The sequence below is a fragment of the Salmo salar genome, chromosome ssa20, assembly GCF_905237065.1.
Source record: "Salmo salar chromosome ssa20, Ssal_v3.1, whole genome shotgun sequence".
Classification (NCBI taxonomy): domain Eukaryota; kingdom Metazoa; phylum Chordata; class Actinopteri; order Salmoniformes; family Salmonidae; genus Salmo; species Salmo salar.
The window spans coordinates 45,417,552-45,437,519 of NC_059461.1; the positions used below are offsets into that span (position 1 = coordinate 45,417,552).

Below are 19,968 nucleotides of genomic sequence, written 5' to 3' on the forward strand. Positions count from 1 at the left end.
TCTAGCTATCATCCCTGTGCTCAAGAAAGGGAATGTAACTGAACTGAATGACTACCGTCCCGTAGCACTCACTTCCGTCATCATGAAGTGCTTCGAGAGTCAAAGACCACATAACCTCCTCCTTCCCTTGACACACTCCACCCTTTCGAATTCGCATACCGCCCCGACAGATCCACGGAGGACGCAATCACCATTGCACTGCACACTGCCCTCACCCACCTGGACAAGAAGAATGCATATGTGAGGATGCTGTTGATCGACTACAGCTCGGCCTTCAATACCCTAGTGCTCTCTAAGCTCACCACAGAGCTCACAGCCCTGGGACTGAACTCCTCCCAATGCAAGTGGGTCCTGGACTTCCTGACAGGCCGCACCCAGGTGGTGAAGGTAGGCAACATTACCTCGTCCCAAGGGTTGGAACCAGTTCAGGGAACAGAACCGAAAACCGGAAAATAAGTAATTTTTCAAGGAACTGAAATGGAACCGGGAACAAAAGTGATCCATATAGCTCCAGAAGAGAACTGTTATTTTAAAAGCATGGAAACCGGTAATAACTTTATTTTACATTCCAGGCACGCAACAAAAGCACCTATGCAAAGCCCCCACTCTGTCACTCAGAAACTTATTCCAGCATCTGTCTACGAGCTGAAAATCTTTGTGTATGCGTGTTTAGGCTACCTGCCCCTCCGAAGCATACTGTAGGCTACTGTACTGACGTTAGAAGCATGTGAAGATATGGATGTTTTATTAGCTAGAGAAGAATGGATTCACTTTTTCAATACTAGTTACGGATTAGTTGGCACGTTTCACGCTGGATTTATTAACTACAAAAAGGTAAGACGTGTTTTTAAGTCTGGCGGTGCTCTCACACACAAGCTTGTTAGCTAACTAACTCAAAGGACATTCAAAGTTCCTTCATACAGTAGATGCCGCTCCTCCTGGGTATAATTCTGCGGACCTAATTCAGATAATGTAACCCTCTCGCTCTCTCCCCACCCTTAAAATGTCAGTCTCATCTTGCACCATAGGCTACACTTGTCTTTCCATGACGCCTGTAAACAACTAGCTTGCCTGCTCTATCTGCACTGATTGGTGAAGTAATGTAATGAGCTAAACGTTTAAAAAAAACTGTAGATTTCACAGGTTAAAAAAGGAACAGAAAGGAACGTTATAAACGGGTACTTTTTTGGGGGGTTGAACCGGTTCAGAACTTTATTTTTCTGGTCAGAACAGTGGTTCTGTTCGGAATGAAATGATTAGACATCTCAGAGGAGCTGAAATGGTCAAACCACATGGACACTGTGAAGAATAAGGACCGACAGCAACTGTCAGGAGGCTGAAGAAATTCACCCTGTCCCCAGGGACCTCAGCCACGCGAGCCACGACCTGTTCTCCCCGCTTCCATCACTCAGGCACGGGCAGTACAAGAGCACCATGGCTCAAACTAACAGAATGGCCAACAGCTTCTACCCCCAGACCATCAGGTTGTTGAATAGCCACCACTACTCCTACTCCTGGATAATCACTAACTAAGCATGACTTGTTAGTTTCTGGATTAGCCCTGGGAGCTCCACCAGCCAGCGCCGGTTGATGAAACTGTACACCACACCACCTCCAGGTGATATTATACAGAGCTTAATGGCTAATAAGGCTCAGGTCAGTTAGTACGCCGAACTTGATTTAACCTCATGTTAGTACAGCAACACAGAGCCATGATGACTACGGCTATATTCCACACTGAGGCTTTTTTTTACTACGTTTAAGCTATAAAAACCGAGTTGGAGTGTTTTGCCTTGTGTCCGGTCCAATTTCCTGGTGTAACACTAACAATGAGGATCAAGTCACCGCACATTAAGTCTCAACTTAGCCGTGGCAGAATATCCTACAGTCATTATAAATACCAGACTTCAATTACAGCAAATGTGTTCTGCCACTTCGTTAAGTATGATGTTATTTCACTGTTATGGTTCTGTAATCAACCCTAGGGCTATGGTAGCCTGGTCCCAGGTCTGTTTGTGCTGTCTTACCAACTCCTATGGTCATGGTCAAGCCGAATACATAAGAAGTTGGCTAGACAGCACAAACAGATCTGGAACCAGGCTCGGGTTCTGGTGGGCATATTCTAATCTATATTCGAAACTCCTCTACTCTACTCTTTCCTCTCCCACTCTGGGGCTATGAGGCTTAGGTGTCAGGATCTAAGTAGAAATAAAAAGGAATATGTCCACTCAGCATTTGCTGCACCCATAAGTTATTTTCTATGAAACTCAGTGATACTACATCACCGTGGGAGACAGCAAACGGTCAGCGAGCATCTTCCTCGAGATGTTTTTTTTCAAGTCTTGTTTTCAAGACACGTTACGATGTGTGTGTCTCTTCTCATCATCAGGGTCGTGTTCAGTAGGCACACGGAAGAAAAACGGTTGAAAATGGAGTGAGGTACTATCTGGGCTCGTCAAAATAAGAAACACTCTTTCTCATTATCCGTTGCGAAATGTTTTACTACACTGTGTCCTAATAAACCGGAACCAGGTCCAGAGTAGATGTAGGGGGAAGTTGCATCTAGACGCTGATCTTGGGTGAGTTTAGCATTTCCCCCCACTAATGGTAACGGTTAGGATTGGGGGAGGGGAAGCTGATCCTGAATCTGTATGGAGGTCCAGAGTACTCACCATGCCGTGTGTCGATGAGGTCTACATTCTTACGGTCCAGCTGCGTCAGTGGGGTGGGGCCGTCGTTGGGGCTGATCTGGAGGATCCGGGTCAACGTACTGATCCACTCCTCCATGTCCTGCTCGCTCTCCGCCGCCAGCACGAAGTACGTCACCTCGTTCATCTTCAGCTCAAAGGCGTACTTCCTCAGACGGTTGTTCTACAGGGGGTGTTTTGGTTAGTGTTAGTTCGCACAGTAGTTTGACAGACAGGTCAGTAAATTAGTGAATTTTGTGCATTTGGGTAGTGCACGACTAGTTGCGTCTGTGAAATCTCCTATCGTATCTTACCATATCGTATCCGTATTGTAACATTGTGTTACAATAACCCATAAGGCTCTGGTCATAAGTTGTGCACTATGTAGGGAATACGGTGCCATTTGGGACACAGTTAAGAGTTCTTTGGTAGCCTTCCTGCTGCATTTATAGACCTGACTACACCTATACTGAACCAAAAAATATACACAACATGCAACAATTTCTACATTTCTACTGAGTTACAGTAGAAATCAGTCAATTGAAATACATGAATTAGGCCCTAATTTATGGATTTCACATGACTGGGCAAGGGTGCAACCATGGGTGGGCCTGGGAGGGCATAAGCCCGCCCACTGGGGAGCCATGCCCAGCCAATCAGGATGAGTTTTCCCCCACAAAAGGGCTTTAGTACAGACAGAAGTACTCCTCAGCTGTTTAATCAGCTTCTTGATATGCCACACCTGTCAGGTGGATGGATTATCTTGGCAAAGGAGAAATGCTCACAAACAGGGTTGTAAACAAATCTGTGAGAGAAATAATCTTTTAGAGCATATGAAACATTTCTAAGATTTTGGTTTGCTGCTTATGAAACATGGGACCAACACTTAACTTATTGCGTTTATATTTTTGTTCAGTTCATTTCCTCTCAAGAGTCTTAGCTAGGGAAAGTTGCAACACTCCGAGCTCCTCGATTGGATAGTCTATAGGGAACTGGTTTTAATGTGTGCCAGTGGCGTTCTACAGCTAGCAAGTGTGTCAATCTATATGTGTGGTGTGTGCATGTATTTGTGCATGCACACGTGTGTGTGTGTGTGTGTGTGTGTGTGTGTGTGTGTGTGTGTGTGTGTGTGTGTGTGTGTGTGTCCCCGAATGTGTGTGTGCAAATCTAATTTCACAGTCTATTGGGACTCCATCATCGTCTACCCACCTGAACCACACCGGTACATGAGTCCAGGAAGATGCAGCCCTTCGGTTCTTTGGAGATCTTCTCATCTTTGTAAAAGTTCATGATGTAGGAGTTATCAGTCAGCTGTGTCAGCTGGAAGTACCTCCTTTTGAACGACTACAAGGACGTCAAAATAAAAATACAACCCCATCAACATCAATTACAGGCAATAAAGACGTAGTCACCCTAACCCAGACAATAACACCCTCCGTTCATCACTGAACGTGTCACCACAGTACGTGATCTGAGGTTCTGTCCCAAATGGCACCCTATTCCCTATAAAGTGCACTACTTTTGACCAGGGCCCTATGGGTAGGGCTCTGTATAAAGTTGTGGTGCAATACATAGGGAACAGGGTGCCATTTGGGACGCAGCCACTGAATATGTAACCCGTGTGACAGTAAATTGGACATGGCCTGGGCCAGCGGTGCTCTACATTGACACAAAGTCTCTTTAGAAGAGACAGGCCATAACTTAAAGCCACAGGGGACTGATGAGGTCATAAAAAAGTGCCAGGACCCTGCAGGGCCGGTCTGACTAAGAGTCTGCTTTTTCAGAAGACAGAATGGGAGGGAGAGGCTGAGAGGGAGACCAGGAAAAGAGTGAGACGATAGAGAGAGTCAAGAAATGTGTGTGTGTGAGAGTGTGTGTGTGTGTGAGAGAAAGAGGAATGTAGTAGAAAAAAGTCCTACGACGAGGTTAAAAAAAAGATGGTGGAGAGAGCGGAAGAAACGCCAAAGAGAGGAGTACAGGCATCAGAGAGAGAGAGAGAGAGACAGACAGACAGAGAGAGCAAGAGGTAGAGCGAGAGGAAGAATGGCACCAAAGAGAGAGCACGAGAGACAGAACCACAAAGAATTAGAAAATTTCACTTTTGTTTGTAATCTATTTCACTTGCTTTGGCAATGTAAACATACACCACAACAAGTATGTGGACACCTGCTCGTCGAACATCTCATTCCAAAATCATGGGCATTAACATGGAGATGGTTTGCTATAACAGCCTCCACTCTTCTGGGAAGTCTTTCCACTAGATGTTAGAACATTTGTCACGTCCTGGCCAGTATAAGGGTTAATTGGTATTGTAGTTTGGTCAGAACGTGGCAGAGGGTATTTGTTTTATGTGGTTCAGGGTGGTGTTTTGGGAAAAGGGCGTTTGATTTAGTATTTCCGGGTTTTTGGGTTATGATCTATGTTTAGGTAATTCTATGTCTAGTCTAGGTAGTCTGTGTTTCTATGTTTGATTAATTGGGGTTGGGACTCTCAATTGAAGGCAGGTGTTTTCTCTTTGCCTTTGATTGAGTCCCATATATTAGGGTGTGTTTGTGATTTGTGGGAGATTGCTTTTGCACTGCGTTAGGATAGCCTGCAAAACTGTTGCACTGTCATTGTTTATTATTTTTTGTATAGTGTTCACGTGAGCAATTAATTAAATTCAAAAATGAACACGACATTCGCTGCGTATTGGTCTACCTTTTCAGACGACGATTTCGCAATATCGTCAGAAGACGAAGACAGTCGTGACAGAATCTCCCACCAAACCAAGACCAAGCAGCGGAGAGAGGAGCAGCACGCTCAGGATACGGACTATGGGGAGAGATGGACATGGGAGCAGGTTATGGCCGGAGAAGGCCCATGGAGTAAGGCTGGTATGGACCGGGAAAGTTTCCGAGGAACACGACTGGCGTTGAAGCACGAGAGGCACCCCCAATAATTTTTTGGGGGGGGGCACACGGGTAGTTTGGCAAGGCATAGGAAGAGCCGGAAGCCAGCTATCCGTGGTTATATGGAGGAGCGTATGAGGTGGAGAGCACCATGTTTCGCTGAGGAGCGCACTCTCACACCCATACGCACGCACAGTCCGGTGCGCGTTATTCCAGCCCCTCGCAGGTGCCGTGCTAGAGCGGGCATCCAGCCTGGTAGGAGGATGCCTGCGCAGCGCATCTGGTCGCCGGTACGCCTCCGAGGACCAGGCTACCCAACTCCCGCTCTACGTACGGCTACCATCAGGCCCCTGCACAGCCCAGTCTGCCCTGTACAAGCACCCCGCTCGTACAGGGCTACTAGTTCCATCCAGCCAAGACGGGTTGTGCAGGAGGTAAGATCTAGACCGACTGTGCGCCTCCATAGCCCTGGGTTTCCAGCTCCTGTCTCTCGTGCGGACCCGGAAGTGCATCAACCCAGTCCGACTCGTCCTGTTCCCGCTCCCCGCACTAGCCTGGAGGTGCGTGTTCCCAATCTGGTACGCCCAGTACCAGCACCACGCACCAGGCTTCAAGTGCGTAAACCCAGCCTCGCCAATCAACAGTCACCAGAGCTGCCCGCCAGTCAAAAGTCACCAGAGCCGCCCGCCAGTCAACAGTCGCCAGAGCCGCCCGCCAGTCAACAGTCGCCAGAGCCGCCCGCCAGTCAACAGTCGCCAGAGCCGCCCGCCAGTCAACAGTCGCCAGAGCCGCCCGCCAGTCAACAGTCGCCAGAGCCGCCCGCCAGTCAACAGTCGCCAGAGCCGCCCGCCAGTCAACAGTCGCCAGAGTGCCCAGACTGCCGGAGTGCCCAGACTGCCCTGAACTGCCGGAGTGCCCAGACTGCCCTGAACTGCCGGAGTGCCCAGACTGCCCTGAACTGCCGGAGTGCCCAGACTGCCCTGAACTGCCGGAGTGCCCAGACTGCCCTGAACTGCCGGAGTGCCCAGACTGCCCTGAACTGCCGGAGTGCCCAGACTGCCCTGAACTGCCGGAGTGCCCAGACTGCCCTGAACTGCCGGAGTGCCCAGACTGCCCTGAACTGCCGGAGTGCCCAGACTGCCCTGAACTGCCGGAGTGCCCAGACTGCCCTGAACTGCCGGAGTGCCCAGACTGCCCTGAACTGCCAGAGTGGCCCGACTGCCTGGAACGGCCTGAACCGGAGCCACCTCCTGATATAGGTGGGTTGGGGAGGGGGGCTGTAGCACAGTGCCGTCATTGACGGCAGCCACCCTCCCTTCCTTCCCTTTAGTAGGGGGGAATTTTTATTTTGGTGTTGTTTGGGGTTATTTTTGTTAAGGTGCTTCCGGGGTTAGCACCTTTAAGGGGGGGGGGGTACTGTCACGTCCTGGCCAGTATAAGGGTTAATTGGTATTGTAGTTTGGTCAGGACGTGGCAGAGGGTATTTGTTTTATGTGGTTCAGGGTGGTGTTTTGGGAAAAGGGCGTTTGATTTAGTATTTCCGGGTTTTTGGGTTATGATCTATGTTTAGGTAATTCTATGTCTAGTCTAGGTAGTCTGTGTTTCTATGTTTGATTAATTGGGGTTGGGACTCTCAATTGAAGGCAGGTGTTTTCTCTTTGCCTTTGATTGAGAGTCCCATATATTAGGGTGTGTTTGGGATTTGTGGGAGATTGCTTTTGCACTGCGTTAGGATAGCCTGCAAAACTGTTGTACTGTCATTGTTTATTATTTTTTGTATAGTGTTCACGTGAGCAATTAATTAAATTCAAAAATGAACACGACATTCGCTGCGTATTGGTCTACCTTTTCAGACGACGATTTCGCAATATCGTCAGAAGACGAAGACAGTCGTGACAACATTGCTGCGGGGACTTGCTTCAATTTAACCACGAGCATTAGTGAGGTCGGGCACTGATATTGCTCGCAGTCGGCGTTCCAATTCATCCCAAAGGTGTTCGATGGGGTTGAGGTCAGGGCTCTGTGCAGGCCAGTCATGTTCTTCCACAATGATCTCAACAAACCATTTCTGTATGGACCTCGCTTTGTGCACAGGGGCATTGTCATGCTGAAACAGGAAAAGGCCTTCCCCAAACTGTTGCCCCAAAGTTGAAAGCACAGAATCGTCTAGAATGTCATTGTATGCTGTAGCGTTAAGATTTCCCTTCACTGGAACTAAGGGGCCTAGCCTGAACCATGAAAAACAGCCCCAGACCATTATTCCTCCTCCAATAAACTTTACAGTTGGCACTATGCATTCGGGCAGGTAGCGTTTTCCTGGCATCCGCCAAACCCAGATTCACACGTCGGACTTTCAGATGGTGACGCGTGATTCATCACTCCAGAGAACGCGTTTCTACTGGTCCAGAGTCCAATGGCAATGAGCTTTACACCATTCTATGATGGTGCCACATTGAAAGTCACTGACCTCTTCAGTAAGGCCATTCTACTGCAAATGTTTGTCTATGAAGATTGCATGGCTATGTGCTCGATTCTATACACCTGTCAGCAACGGGTGTGGCTGAAATAGCCAAATCCACTCATTTTGAAGGGGTGTCCACATACTTTCAATATATAGTGTATGTTTCCCATGCCAATAAAGCCCTTTGAATTGAATTTAATTGGGGGGGGGGGGTATTGTGGGGGAGTCTGTGGCACACTTCCTCACCCGAACAGTGATGCTGTTGTTGACAGTGCTGTTGAAGTTCCCTTTATAGAGCCATCCCGATCGGAACACACCGATCCCTCCTCCTCCTCCTCCTCCCCCTCCTTTAGACGAGGACAAAGACGTCGTGTCCTGCAAAACCCAAAACAGACATCTTTAAATCAGGCTGGAAGGGTACATCCCACGTGGCAAACTAGTCTCGATGAAATGCACTAACTTTATAGGGCTCGGGTCAAAAGTAGTGCACTACAAAGGGTGCCATTTGGGACCAAATATGTCTCAATGACCAAGGTCTAAATATGTCTGCCATCGAGATACAATATGCTACTTTGTTCTATTTCATTCTATGTTGCCTAATTTGTCATGAACATACACCTGCTGTAACAGAGCCGAACCTGGATGAGCCATAGAGGATATTGTTTTTGGAGAGTCATTGATTCTGGCTCAGTTGAATTCAATTGAATTAAGCTTGTACTCAATGGACCTCGACCAGAAACAACAGAGTAGAAATATGCGAGCAGACATGACAGTTTAACAGTAGGGCTAATCAATGGCCTCTGACTATTCATCATACTCAGGCTAAGTCCCAAATGACACTCTATTCCCTATATAGTGCAATACTATTGACCAGAGCCATATGGGCCCTGTTCAAAGGTAGTGAATTTAAAGGGAATAGGATCCATGAAAACAGGCCTGACCTCATCCTTGTCCACGTCTTCATGATCAATCTCAAAGGAGTGGGAGGGCAACTTCTCCGCCTTGTACAGCTTCCTGTGAGGGAGAGAGAGATTTGATATGTTTCTTTATGTTTGCTTTGGCATGTATGTGATTAACATGTCTCGTGGGCTTCATAACCGCGTCTTTATAACAAATCAATAATGATGGAACGGGAGACGGGGATCAGTTCCAGTGGTGTAAAGTAACTAGGAAAAAATACTTATGTTGTACTCGGTGACTTTCACTTTAATTGAGTCATTTTCTATTCTATTATCTTTAGTTTAACTCAAGTATTACAATTGAGTACTTTTTCCACCACTGATCAGTTCAACATTCAACACCCATGACACTTTGCACATACAACTAAGGTAGGTACGGTACCTAAGTACTACTACATACAACTAAGGTAGGTACAGTACCTAAGTACTACTACATACAACTAAGGTAGGTACGGTACCTACAGTGGGGGGAAAAAAGTATTTGATCCCCTGCTGATTTTGTACGTTTGCCCACTGATAAAGAAAGGATCAGTCTATAACTTTAATGGTAGGTTTATTTTAACAGTGAGAGACAGAATAACAACAAAAATATCCAGAAAAACGCATGTCAAAAATGTTATTAATTGATTTGCATTTTAATGAGGGAAATAAGTATTTGACCCCCTCTCAATCTGAAAGATTTCTGGCTCCCAGGTGTCTTTTATACAGGTAACGAGCTGAGAATAGGAGCACACTCCTAAAGGGAGTGCTCCTAACCGCAGCTTGTTACCTGTAAAAAAGACACCTGTCCACAGAAGCAATCAATCAATCAGATTCCAAAATCTCCACCATGGCCAAGACTAAAGAGCTCTCCAAGGATGTCAGGGACAAGATTGTAGACCTACACAAGGCTGGAATGGGCTACAAGACCATCGCCAAGCAGCTTGGTGAGAAGGTGACAACATTTGGTGCGATTATTCACAAACGGAAGAAACACAAAAGAACTGTCTATCCCTCGGCCTGGGGCTCCATGTAAGATCTCACCTCGTGGGGTTGCAATGATCATGAGAACGGTGAGGAATCAGCCCAGAACTACACGGGAGGATCTTGTCAATGATCTCAAGGCAGCTGGGACCATAGTCACCAAGAAAACAATTGGTAACACACTACACCGTGAAGGACTGAAATCCTGCAGCGCCCGCAAGGTCCCCCTGCTCAAGAATACATATACATGCCCGTTTTGAAGTTTGCCAATGAACATCTGAATGATTCAGAGGACAACTGGTGTTGTGGTCAGATGAGACCAAAATGGAGCTCTTTGGCATCAACTCAACTCGCCGTGTTTGGAGGAGGAGGAATGCTGCCTATGACCCCAAGAACACCATCTCCACCGTCAAACATGGAGGTGGAAACATTATGCTTTGGGGGTGTTTTTCTGATAAGGGGACAGGACAACTTCACCGCATCAAAGGGATAATGGACGGGGCCATGTACCGTCAAATCTTGGGTGAGAACATTCTTCCCTCAGCCAGGGCATTGAAAATGGGTCGTGGATGGGTATTCCAGCATGACAATGACCCAAAACACACGGCCAAGGCAACAAAGGAGTGGCTCAAGAAGAAGCACATTAAGGTCCTGGAGTGGCCTAGCCAGTCTCCAGACCTTAATCCCATAGAAAATCTGTGGAGGGAGCTTAAGGTTCGAGTTGCCAAACGTCAGCCTCGAAACCTTAATGACTTGGAGAAGATCTGCAAAGAGGAGTCGGACAAAATCCCTCCTGAGATGTGTACAAGAAGCTACTGACCTCTGTGATTGCCAACAAGGGTTTTGCCACCAAGTACTAAGTCATGTTTTGCAGAGGGGTCAAATACTTATTTCCCTCATTAAAATGCAAATCATTTTATAACATTTTTGACATGCGTTTTTCAGGATTTTTTTGTTGTTATTCTGTCTCTCACTGTTCAAATAAACCTACCATTAAAATTATAGACTGATCATTTCTTTGTAAGTGGGCAAACGTACAAAATCAGCAGGGGATCAAATACTTTTTTCCCCCACTGTAGCCAAGACAGTTCCTCCAGGATTACAAGCTGTCTTCGTTCACAACATTTGACTTGGCTCTCCTGTTGACATCCCACATGAAAAAATACTATAGTGTACTATGGTGGAATACTATAGTATTCACTGTAGTGTTTTTGCAGACTTCACTGTAGTATTCACTGTAGTCTTGTGGGGACTGAAGACCGCAAAAACACTAAAGTGAATACTGTAGTATTTACTGTTGTACACCATAGTAATTACTGCATTGGTTTTGTGGACTGTATTATACTGTAGGTTTTACTGTAGTGTTTTTGCAGACTATAGTATACTGTAGTTTTTAGGAACATTACTGTAGTATTTACTAAAGTGTTTTCGTTTAATTATCTTTGATATAGAAGTGGTGGTCTTCGTCCTTGAGGAGACATACTGGAGAAATACTAAAATAGCACATTTTCCATAACAGGTAGGTAAGGACTAGGTTCTGAACGTAGTTCAGAGCTTCTGCTCTTTTCTATAACCTGTAGGGAACACAATATATGGTCTATACTGGGCATGTAGGTTTCTCACTTACGGGTGGCACAAATTGGGATATTGGGGAGGGGAATGGGCAGGGTATAGCAAATTAAATGCTGCAGTATTTCCTATAGCTAAAACGATTGTGTTTTTTGCGGATGGTAGTGGTTTTGCAGACATTTCTATAGTATTTAGTGTTTTTTTGTGGATAATACGTTAGTATTTACTATAGTATTCTACAGTATACTACAAAATGCTATACTAAGTACTACTATGATCGAGGAATACTACAGTGTGTAGTATAGTATTCTACAGTATACTACAGTTTATTACAGAATTATATAGTAAGTACTATAGTAAACTGTAGTATTGTACTGTCTCATTTGCGTTTGGAGGTTTGAGTAGGTCGAAGCTTGTGTGTAGCTATCTCTTCATGAGTAGCGATGCAGGCGAAGCCTTGGTGGTTGCGTGAGGTGTCTTCCTGTAGGATACTAGGAAGCTGTTCAAGCATTGGTGCAGGGTCCCTTGATCCTGAGACGCTTTTAATGTTTCATGGTCTGTATGATCCTCTCCGCCAGCCCGTTGGTAGATGGATGATATGGTGCAGACCTGATGTGCTGTACGCCATTCACCTGTAGGATTGTAGCCAATTCTTGGGACAGTAGCTGCGGTCCGTTGTTGCTAACGAGTTGGAGTGGCGATCCGAACCAACTAAACACCTCCAAGCATCTCAATGGTCTTCCCTGCAGTAGTAGACCTCAAGATGACAAGCTCTGGCCACTTACTTTGAGCATCCACTACCATGAGAAACATTCTGTCTTTGAATGGAACTGTGAAGTCGATTGTTTATGAGTTGCCACGCCTCTTCCGGTCAATCCCACGGATGAAGAGGTGAAAGTTGATGTACTTTGTGAACCTTCTGACATGTGGAACATGTTTTCGCTTTCATCGCAATGCTTCCATCCAATGACCACTTGTAGTGCTAACCTGGAGAGTCCATCTGCGTTGCAGTGCAGTTCTGATTTGCGATACTTGATGTCGTAGGTGTGTGATGACAACAACAAAGCCCACCTTTGCACTCTGCTTGCAGCAAGTGATGGAATCCAAGTATGTGGTCCAAAGATGCTCGCCAGTGGATGATAATCTGTAAAAAGGGTGAACTCCCGTACAGATACTGGTGAAACTTACGCACTCCAGAAACTATGCCTAGGGCTTCTCGTTTTATCGGTGCGTAGTTCATTTCAATGTCCTCGATGCAAAAACGATCAGCTTCCCTTCACCTGAAGCCATGATACGATATGGGACACGACTGCTCCCACACCATACAGACTAGCATCACAAGCTAGTTGGATGGGCAATGATGGGTCAAAGTGTGTCCGTGCCTCAGATTTCAGGAGTGTTTTCTTGGTTTTCACGAATGCTTCCTTGCATTGTTCTGTCCATTTCCATGTTTTGTCCTAACAAAGTAACTGATGCAGCGGCTTCAGCTTCATTGCTAAGCTTGGGATAAAGCGCCCATAGTTAGTAACTCAGGAAAGAACGTAGTTTGCTCACATTCTGAGGAGCTGGGCTGTCCAAGATAGCATTGACCTTGGATGGAGCCTTATGGAGGCCTGTTGTGTCAATGACGTGTCCAAGGTATTCAAACAATGAACTCGCAGTCCGTAGTCCTTCAATCTCTGTCAGGTCGAATATACATTTTGGAGATGGTCCTCTTCGTCCTTTCCAGTGACAAGGATGTCATCCAGGTAGCATTGTACTCCTGGCAATCCACTCAAGATCTGGTCCATCGCTCTCTGGAACAGCGCTGGCACACTTGTGATTCCAAACGGTAGAGGACATTACCTAAAGAGCCCATTATGTGGCACGACAATCAGCTCCTTTGACTTTTCATCCACGTGAATCTGAAAGTAGGCTTGGCAGAGGTCGATTTCACTGATCTTTTGACCCCCAGCTAAACCTGCGAAAAGGTCTTTGATGTGTGGTAGCGGATACTGTTCAGCGGACAACACAGAGCTAACTGTGACTGTAGCCCTTTCCTGCAGTCAAATGAGCAAACCGTCCTCTATGGACTCATTGGGGGGAATGTTATTAATATTTTTCATGATTTCATAATTAATAATAATAAAAAATAATAATAAAAAAATGGTGTTTATGTCAAATGGTTTTGTTATATTTCAGTCTTCTGTGAAGTATATCAAGTGTAATTTTGGGATGCAAATCAAAATGTAATACATTTCAACTCTATATCTGACATGGTCCAGGTGTGCAGGTGGCTTCTTTTTTTAAGCCCATAACCATGTGTGTGAGGTGTATACTTTTGTTTCAAAATAGATTTGCTTAAGACTACCAAGAAACACTGTGTGACCCTGATTTTGCCCACTGCAGGAAAAGGATAAAGTCTCCACATATCCTGATTTCAGCATCCTTCTTAAGGACTGGTACGATGCCTGTCACCCATTCACTCATGCTGACCGGCTCTAGTAATCTAGTAATTCCAGTCAATTTTCATTTCTCAATAGCCTCCTGATTGTCACTCACTTCAATATTGCCCTCAACCACAGAACTATTTTCCTCAGTCGCGTGATCTTCGTTCACTTCACTTACTGACGTTTCATCCTCAAGTTCACTCATTTAGCAGTTTTTAATTCCAAAGTTTGTCTTCACATTTGAATAAATGTACTTTCCTTTACTCACTGTATATTCCTCCCTTTTTAATTATGTTTTTTTCCCGCTCCGAAGTCCATCTCAAATCCTTTCTGCCATTCATGATGATAGGGTTGGGCGGTATCCAGATTTTCATATTTACGACATTACTGGCTTAGTACAAACGAGGGCGCAAAAAATGTAAACCTCAAAAAAGCCCATTGGGCGTTTATTATCATAATGCTAACAAAATTAGCACAACTAATAGCGAGTTTCCATTGAGGCTTCTAGCTAAATATGCTAATGAGCGCAAATAAAAATAAATTAATTGCAAAAACCGGCAATCCAGCTCATAAAGTTATACATATATAGGTAGGAGCTAACGAATGTCCTTTTTGGTGAGTTTGGACATTTACAAGAGAATGTAAATGAGACATTATGCAAATTAACAACATTTTGACACATGCTTGTTTCAAGGAAGAACCGTACTGGCTCTGGAGCAGCATGTTTACACGCTGTGTCTGTGTGGAGTCTAGAGTGGATAGGGCAATTGGCCTGCCTGCTGTGCTCAGAGAAGATGGGGGAGGAGAAGATGGGCTGAGAATGGAGAGGAAAAAAACGGAAGGAAATCAAGATAGCACTAGCAGCTGTACAGAAAACTCATCCAAAGGGATTTGACTTCTCAAACACAGCAGAAAGCTAACACAATATGATGCCCCGTCAGCTTATTAATTCAGCCACTTACTTAGATAACTAGCAAGTAAAACTTAGGGGCCGCGTTAACGCAGAATTCTACAGAACAAAAAGACAAAACGCATAAGAAATCTCTTGCTGCGTTTTGTAAATGCAGATCTAAAATGCTTCTTATTGTCTTATCTTTAAATCTGCGTATTTCTCCAAAGCTTAGTTGTCCTGAGTCTGCACAAGAATTAAGAGAGAGAGAGAGACAGAAAGGGAAAGAGAGGGAGAGAGAAAAACAGAAGAGATGGGGAAGGGGGAGACCGAGACAGAGAACAAGAAAGAGACAGACAGAGAGGAATAAAGAAAGAGAGAATGAGGCCTGACTGCAGACTGTCTTCTCCCATCATTTGTCTGTTAGGAGGAGGGAAAGGGGAGGGAGAAGGAAGAGGCTCATTACATTAGTTGCCTCTCATCATTTCCAGTGGAGCTTCACATCCTCCACGTCCAAAGCTGCGAGCTCTCGCTTGCTCTGTCTGTCTGCCCCTTAGGCTGGGCGAAATGGCCTAAAAATCATATTGTGCGATTCACAATATTTATCTACATTTTTGTTATGTTTTCTCTAAATAAGCATTGTTATACAATTAAAGGTAAAAAACACTGCATTTCAAACAGTCAGCAATAATGTAATGAATTCAGGGCTTGTGAAGTTATACCTAGGCTAAATATAAGCCTTCCACAACCACTAATAATTTAATTATTTTATAAAAATAGCTGAACCTGCTTTTTTTTTGCAATAATGACTGATCTGACTTTCAACTCCGTCTATGAAAATGCCCTTTTTAGTTACAAATTTAACTGGAACCATGCATAATGCACATTCACTAATAATGACTAACGTCTTGTCAGTGGTGTAAAGTACTTATAATAAGTAAAAATACTTTAAAGTACTACCTAAGTAGTTTTTTTGGGATATCTTTACTTACTTTACTATTTATATTTTTGACAACTTTTACTTTTACTTCACTACACTCCTAAAGAAAATAATTTACTTTTTACTCCATACATTTTCTCTGACACCCAAAAGTACTTGTTACATTTTAACAGGGAAATGGTCCAATTCACGCACTTAGCAAGAGAACATCCCTGGTCATCCCTATTGCCTCTGATTTGGCGACTCACTAAACACAACTGCTTTGTTTGTAAATGAATGTCAGAGTGTGCCCCTGGCTATCTGTAAATAAATAAAAAAACAATAAATTGTGCTGTCTGGTTTGCATAATATAAGGATTTGAAAATATTAATACTTTTACTTTTGATACTTTAGTACATTTTAGCAATTCCATTTACTTTTGATACTTAAGTATATTTAAAACCAAATATTTCTCGACTTTTGCTAATATTTTACTGGGTGACTTTCACTTTTACTTTAGTAATTTTTCTATTAAGGTATTTTCACTTTTACTCAAGTATGACTTTTTAGTTCTTCTTCCAGCAGTGCTTCTTGTAGCAGGCATTAGGCTAAATTAACACAGGTCTCATCAACAATCTCTCAAGCCCATGTGCTAGTGATTAGCCAGCCAATTTTTATATTTCAAGTTTAGCCAACTTGGATCTATTTTCTAGCTAAGTAGCTTGAACAGTTGAATTGTTATGAACACACTCTTCTGTCTGTCTCCAACTGTTTGAAAATCCAGTTTGTTCAGATGTTGAAATCAAGTGGCCTACCTTATTTATCAGAATGAGAACGAGTTGCCAGTTCCTTATATAATTGTGTTTTATGCTTACTGCACATATATAAAACACATTTATAAAACAGACTAGCTAGTATAACAGTATTTGGCTAAAATGCTGCTAGCGGTACACCAATGCCGCGCGACAAACTGAGCATTCATTTTCCAGAATCAATGTTCATTGATACTCTCGTGTTAGTAGTGTCTTCTCTGCGTGCAATTTGAGTAGTTGAGACATAAAAAGGGTATTGTTAGAAAATAACTTGTCCTCAATTACAGTAAAATAATGTTTCAATGTGTTTTGTGTCCATTCTGTTGGCCCAAACCTCAAACGCAAATAGCGAGTTCAAACCGCTTGTCATAGAGGAAGATGTGTCCTCTCAACTTTGTTGGCGTGAGAGGCTGGGGGATAGGTTTGGTGTGTGCAAATCATAGAGGAAGAGGTTTCACTCTCGCTAAAATCTGTCCAAAATTAGCCTAATGCGTTTCTATGGTCTTATTTTGGATTTGGACCGAAATTTGTTGCCAGCCTTCCCGCCTTTGGGACAATGACTCCCATCGTTAGGGTGGAGATGTGCATCTCTTCATTATATACAGATCTCTGGTGTAAATGAGGAGGTGCATCCTGCACAGAAGGAGCGAAAGACGGGCCAAAAATACAACACAAGAACAAGCGGACATAAACGCTCATAAAAACGAAAAATAACAAAACCTTGATTCTTGCGATACAGGCATTTGGAATATCGCACCACACATTGGAATTAATCGAAAAATAGATATCGCCCAGCCTTATCTGCCCCCCCCCCACCCCCACCACCATCACTGGAAATAAGCGTCCCGCCTGGTCTAGTCTACTCCCCACCAGAGTATGTGAGCTGAGCGGAGCGTGCCCAATTTGACTGTAGCGTATGGGGGGTGATAAGGGACATATATAAGTCTAGGCCACGGTACCACCTGACATGATACCAACGCCTAACTAACGTCTGCGTGACGCCTGTATTGCGTGTTAATGAAAGTCATAATTTATTGCAAATTGTGCTTTCGCCGTGAAACCTTTTTTTGAAATCTGACAAAGCGATTACATTTAGGAGAAGTCTATAATTCTGTGCATAACACTTCTATATTGATCAATGTTTACGATGAGAATTTACGTACTGTTTGCTTATTGTGCTCATTCACCGGAGGGTTTGGAGGGAAAACATTTCTCAACATTACGCGCCAATGTAAAATGCTGTTTTTGGATATAAATATGAACTTTATCGAGCAAAACATACATGTATTGTGTAACATAATGTCCTAGGAGTGTCATCTGATGAAGATCGTCAAAGGTTAGTGCTTCATTTAGCTGTGTTTTGGGTTTTTGTGATGCATCTAGTTGCTTGGAAAAAAGGGCTGTGTGGTGTTTCTTGTGAAGTTTATGTCCTAACATAATCTAATTTTATGCTTTCGCCATAAAGCCTTTTTGAAATCGGACAATGTGGTTAGATTAATGAGAAGTTTATCTTTAAAATGGTGTAAAATAGTTGATTGTTTGAGAAAATGGAATTATGAGATTTTAGCTGTTTTAAATTTGGCGCTCTGATTTTCCACTGGCTGTTGTCAAAATCAATCCCGTTAACGGGATGAGAACGGGAAGGGGTCCCATAGAGGTTAAGGGCTTGTAAGTAAGCATTTCACGGTAAGGTCTACACTTGTATTCGGCGCATGTGACAAATAAAGTTTGATTACATTTCAAATACCTAATCCTGGCTACTAATGTTCTAGTATTAATTTATTGAGGCAAGCAGATCAGAGATGTCAAGGTGGTACTCAAGCATATGCCATGTGTTTGTGACACACATGTATGGTCATATTTTTTATGTTTTATTTTGTTTATTTTGCCTCCCAGGTATTTGCATTTAATGTATGTATATAATTCCTGCTGCTATGGGAGCGGTGACGTCAATGAAGTGAGTTACGGAGATATTTAACATTTCTTCTTCATTATGGAGAATGATTAGTTTTGAAAACTAACGTTTCTCCATCTTATCATTTTAACCTGTTAATTCAGGTATGTAATGTGCGAAAATGCAATATGACTCCAAATATTGAGTTAACATGGTTAATTACATAGTCCGCGAGTTTGATGATGTTTGAAGGCAGTTTTAACTGAGTGACAAACTGGTTGGTATTTTCCCCATTGTAAGTAAGCTAATGGAATTAGGCTAGGTTGCTAATGGTTTACAGAAGGGATCAACATGGCGTCCAAACTTTCTGTACTTTTTTCTCCCAACTTTTTAGATGCAATTTGTTTTATTTTCTATGAACAATGACTCAGTTTACTTTAGGTAATATATGTAAATATGCGATGTCACGATAAAATGTGTTAGTGTTAATATTTGTAAAATAATAGTGTTTAACAGTTCGCTAGCTTGATGCTAACCAAATTTAGCTTGGCTAAGAGCTATAGTAGTTAGCTTTAGCCTAGTTGGTTTTAGTCAATGTCAGCTTAATGTAATGGTTGTAGCATTGTTTTGCATAGTCGTCCAGTAATTTAGAGTTTTTTTATTCGAAATTGACACTGATAGTACAGTGAATTTTATATATATATATATATAATGTGAATGTGTAGATGTATGGTGACTCCACGTTTGGATGAACGAACCAACGGGACTGCCATGGGCAAGTCCCTTGACGGGTACCAGGAATGGTGGAAGGACAATCTGATGGTAATTATCTTTGCACACAACACAGCAGTGTCCAGGCCTCCAGAGTATTCACTCTATCGCCTGCTATATGGAGGGGAGCCACAGCAGTTAACTGATGTAAACAATGCAATTATGTATATAACATTATTGTGTAAACATTTTTTGGGATTGACTTAGTGTTTTTCTTTTGCTGTTTTTGTATAACGCACTTTGAAGCCACTGATATTTTACCTAATGTGGTGGAAGTTGTGGAACCAGATTAGAACGCATTCGAGGACCACCTTCAGGTCCTGGCTGAGAAGGATGTGGAGGTTTTTGACCAGGTAAAAATGATTGTCCACTGTTAATTAATTTTCTGGCCTTCCGAGAGATATATAAGAGATGTATTTGTAATAATATGAAATATAATTGCCTTTTATTTCTATTATCAGTCAAGGTGAGACTGAACAAGGACTGGGCACATGAGAAAAAGGAGAGCCACCTGAGAAGAATCAAGGGGACCAAGTGCTTCGACATCTAGGCGAATTACTTGGCTTGGAAGATGGACGAAAGGAAGGCGAGACCCGGGAAAGCTTGGTGCTCTTTCGCTCCTAGCTGGGGTCAACATCTGTTAAGGTGAATATAAAAATCTCAGATGATAACTATTTGCATTTGCTGCCTCATGGTGGGCGGCATCGTCATGCTGTCAGCAGTA

The 19,968-nt window shown here is 43.6% G+C and overlaps 1 protein-coding gene across 1 annotated transcript in view; it reads right to left on the reverse strand.

Moving 5' to 3' along the window:
- Positions 1–19,968, reverse strand: part of LOC106580682 (dedicator of cytokinesis protein 10-like) — a 158,165-nt gene that overhangs the window by 68,789 nt on the left and 69,408 nt on the right. Inside the window, 4 exon segments of the mRNA XM_014162004.2 lie at positions 2,673–2,871; positions 3,897–4,031; positions 8,286–8,414; positions 8,981–9,053. Of these exon segments, the coding sequence (XP_014017479.2) occupies positions 2,673–2,871; positions 3,897–4,031; positions 8,286–8,414; positions 8,981–9,053 (536 nt within the window).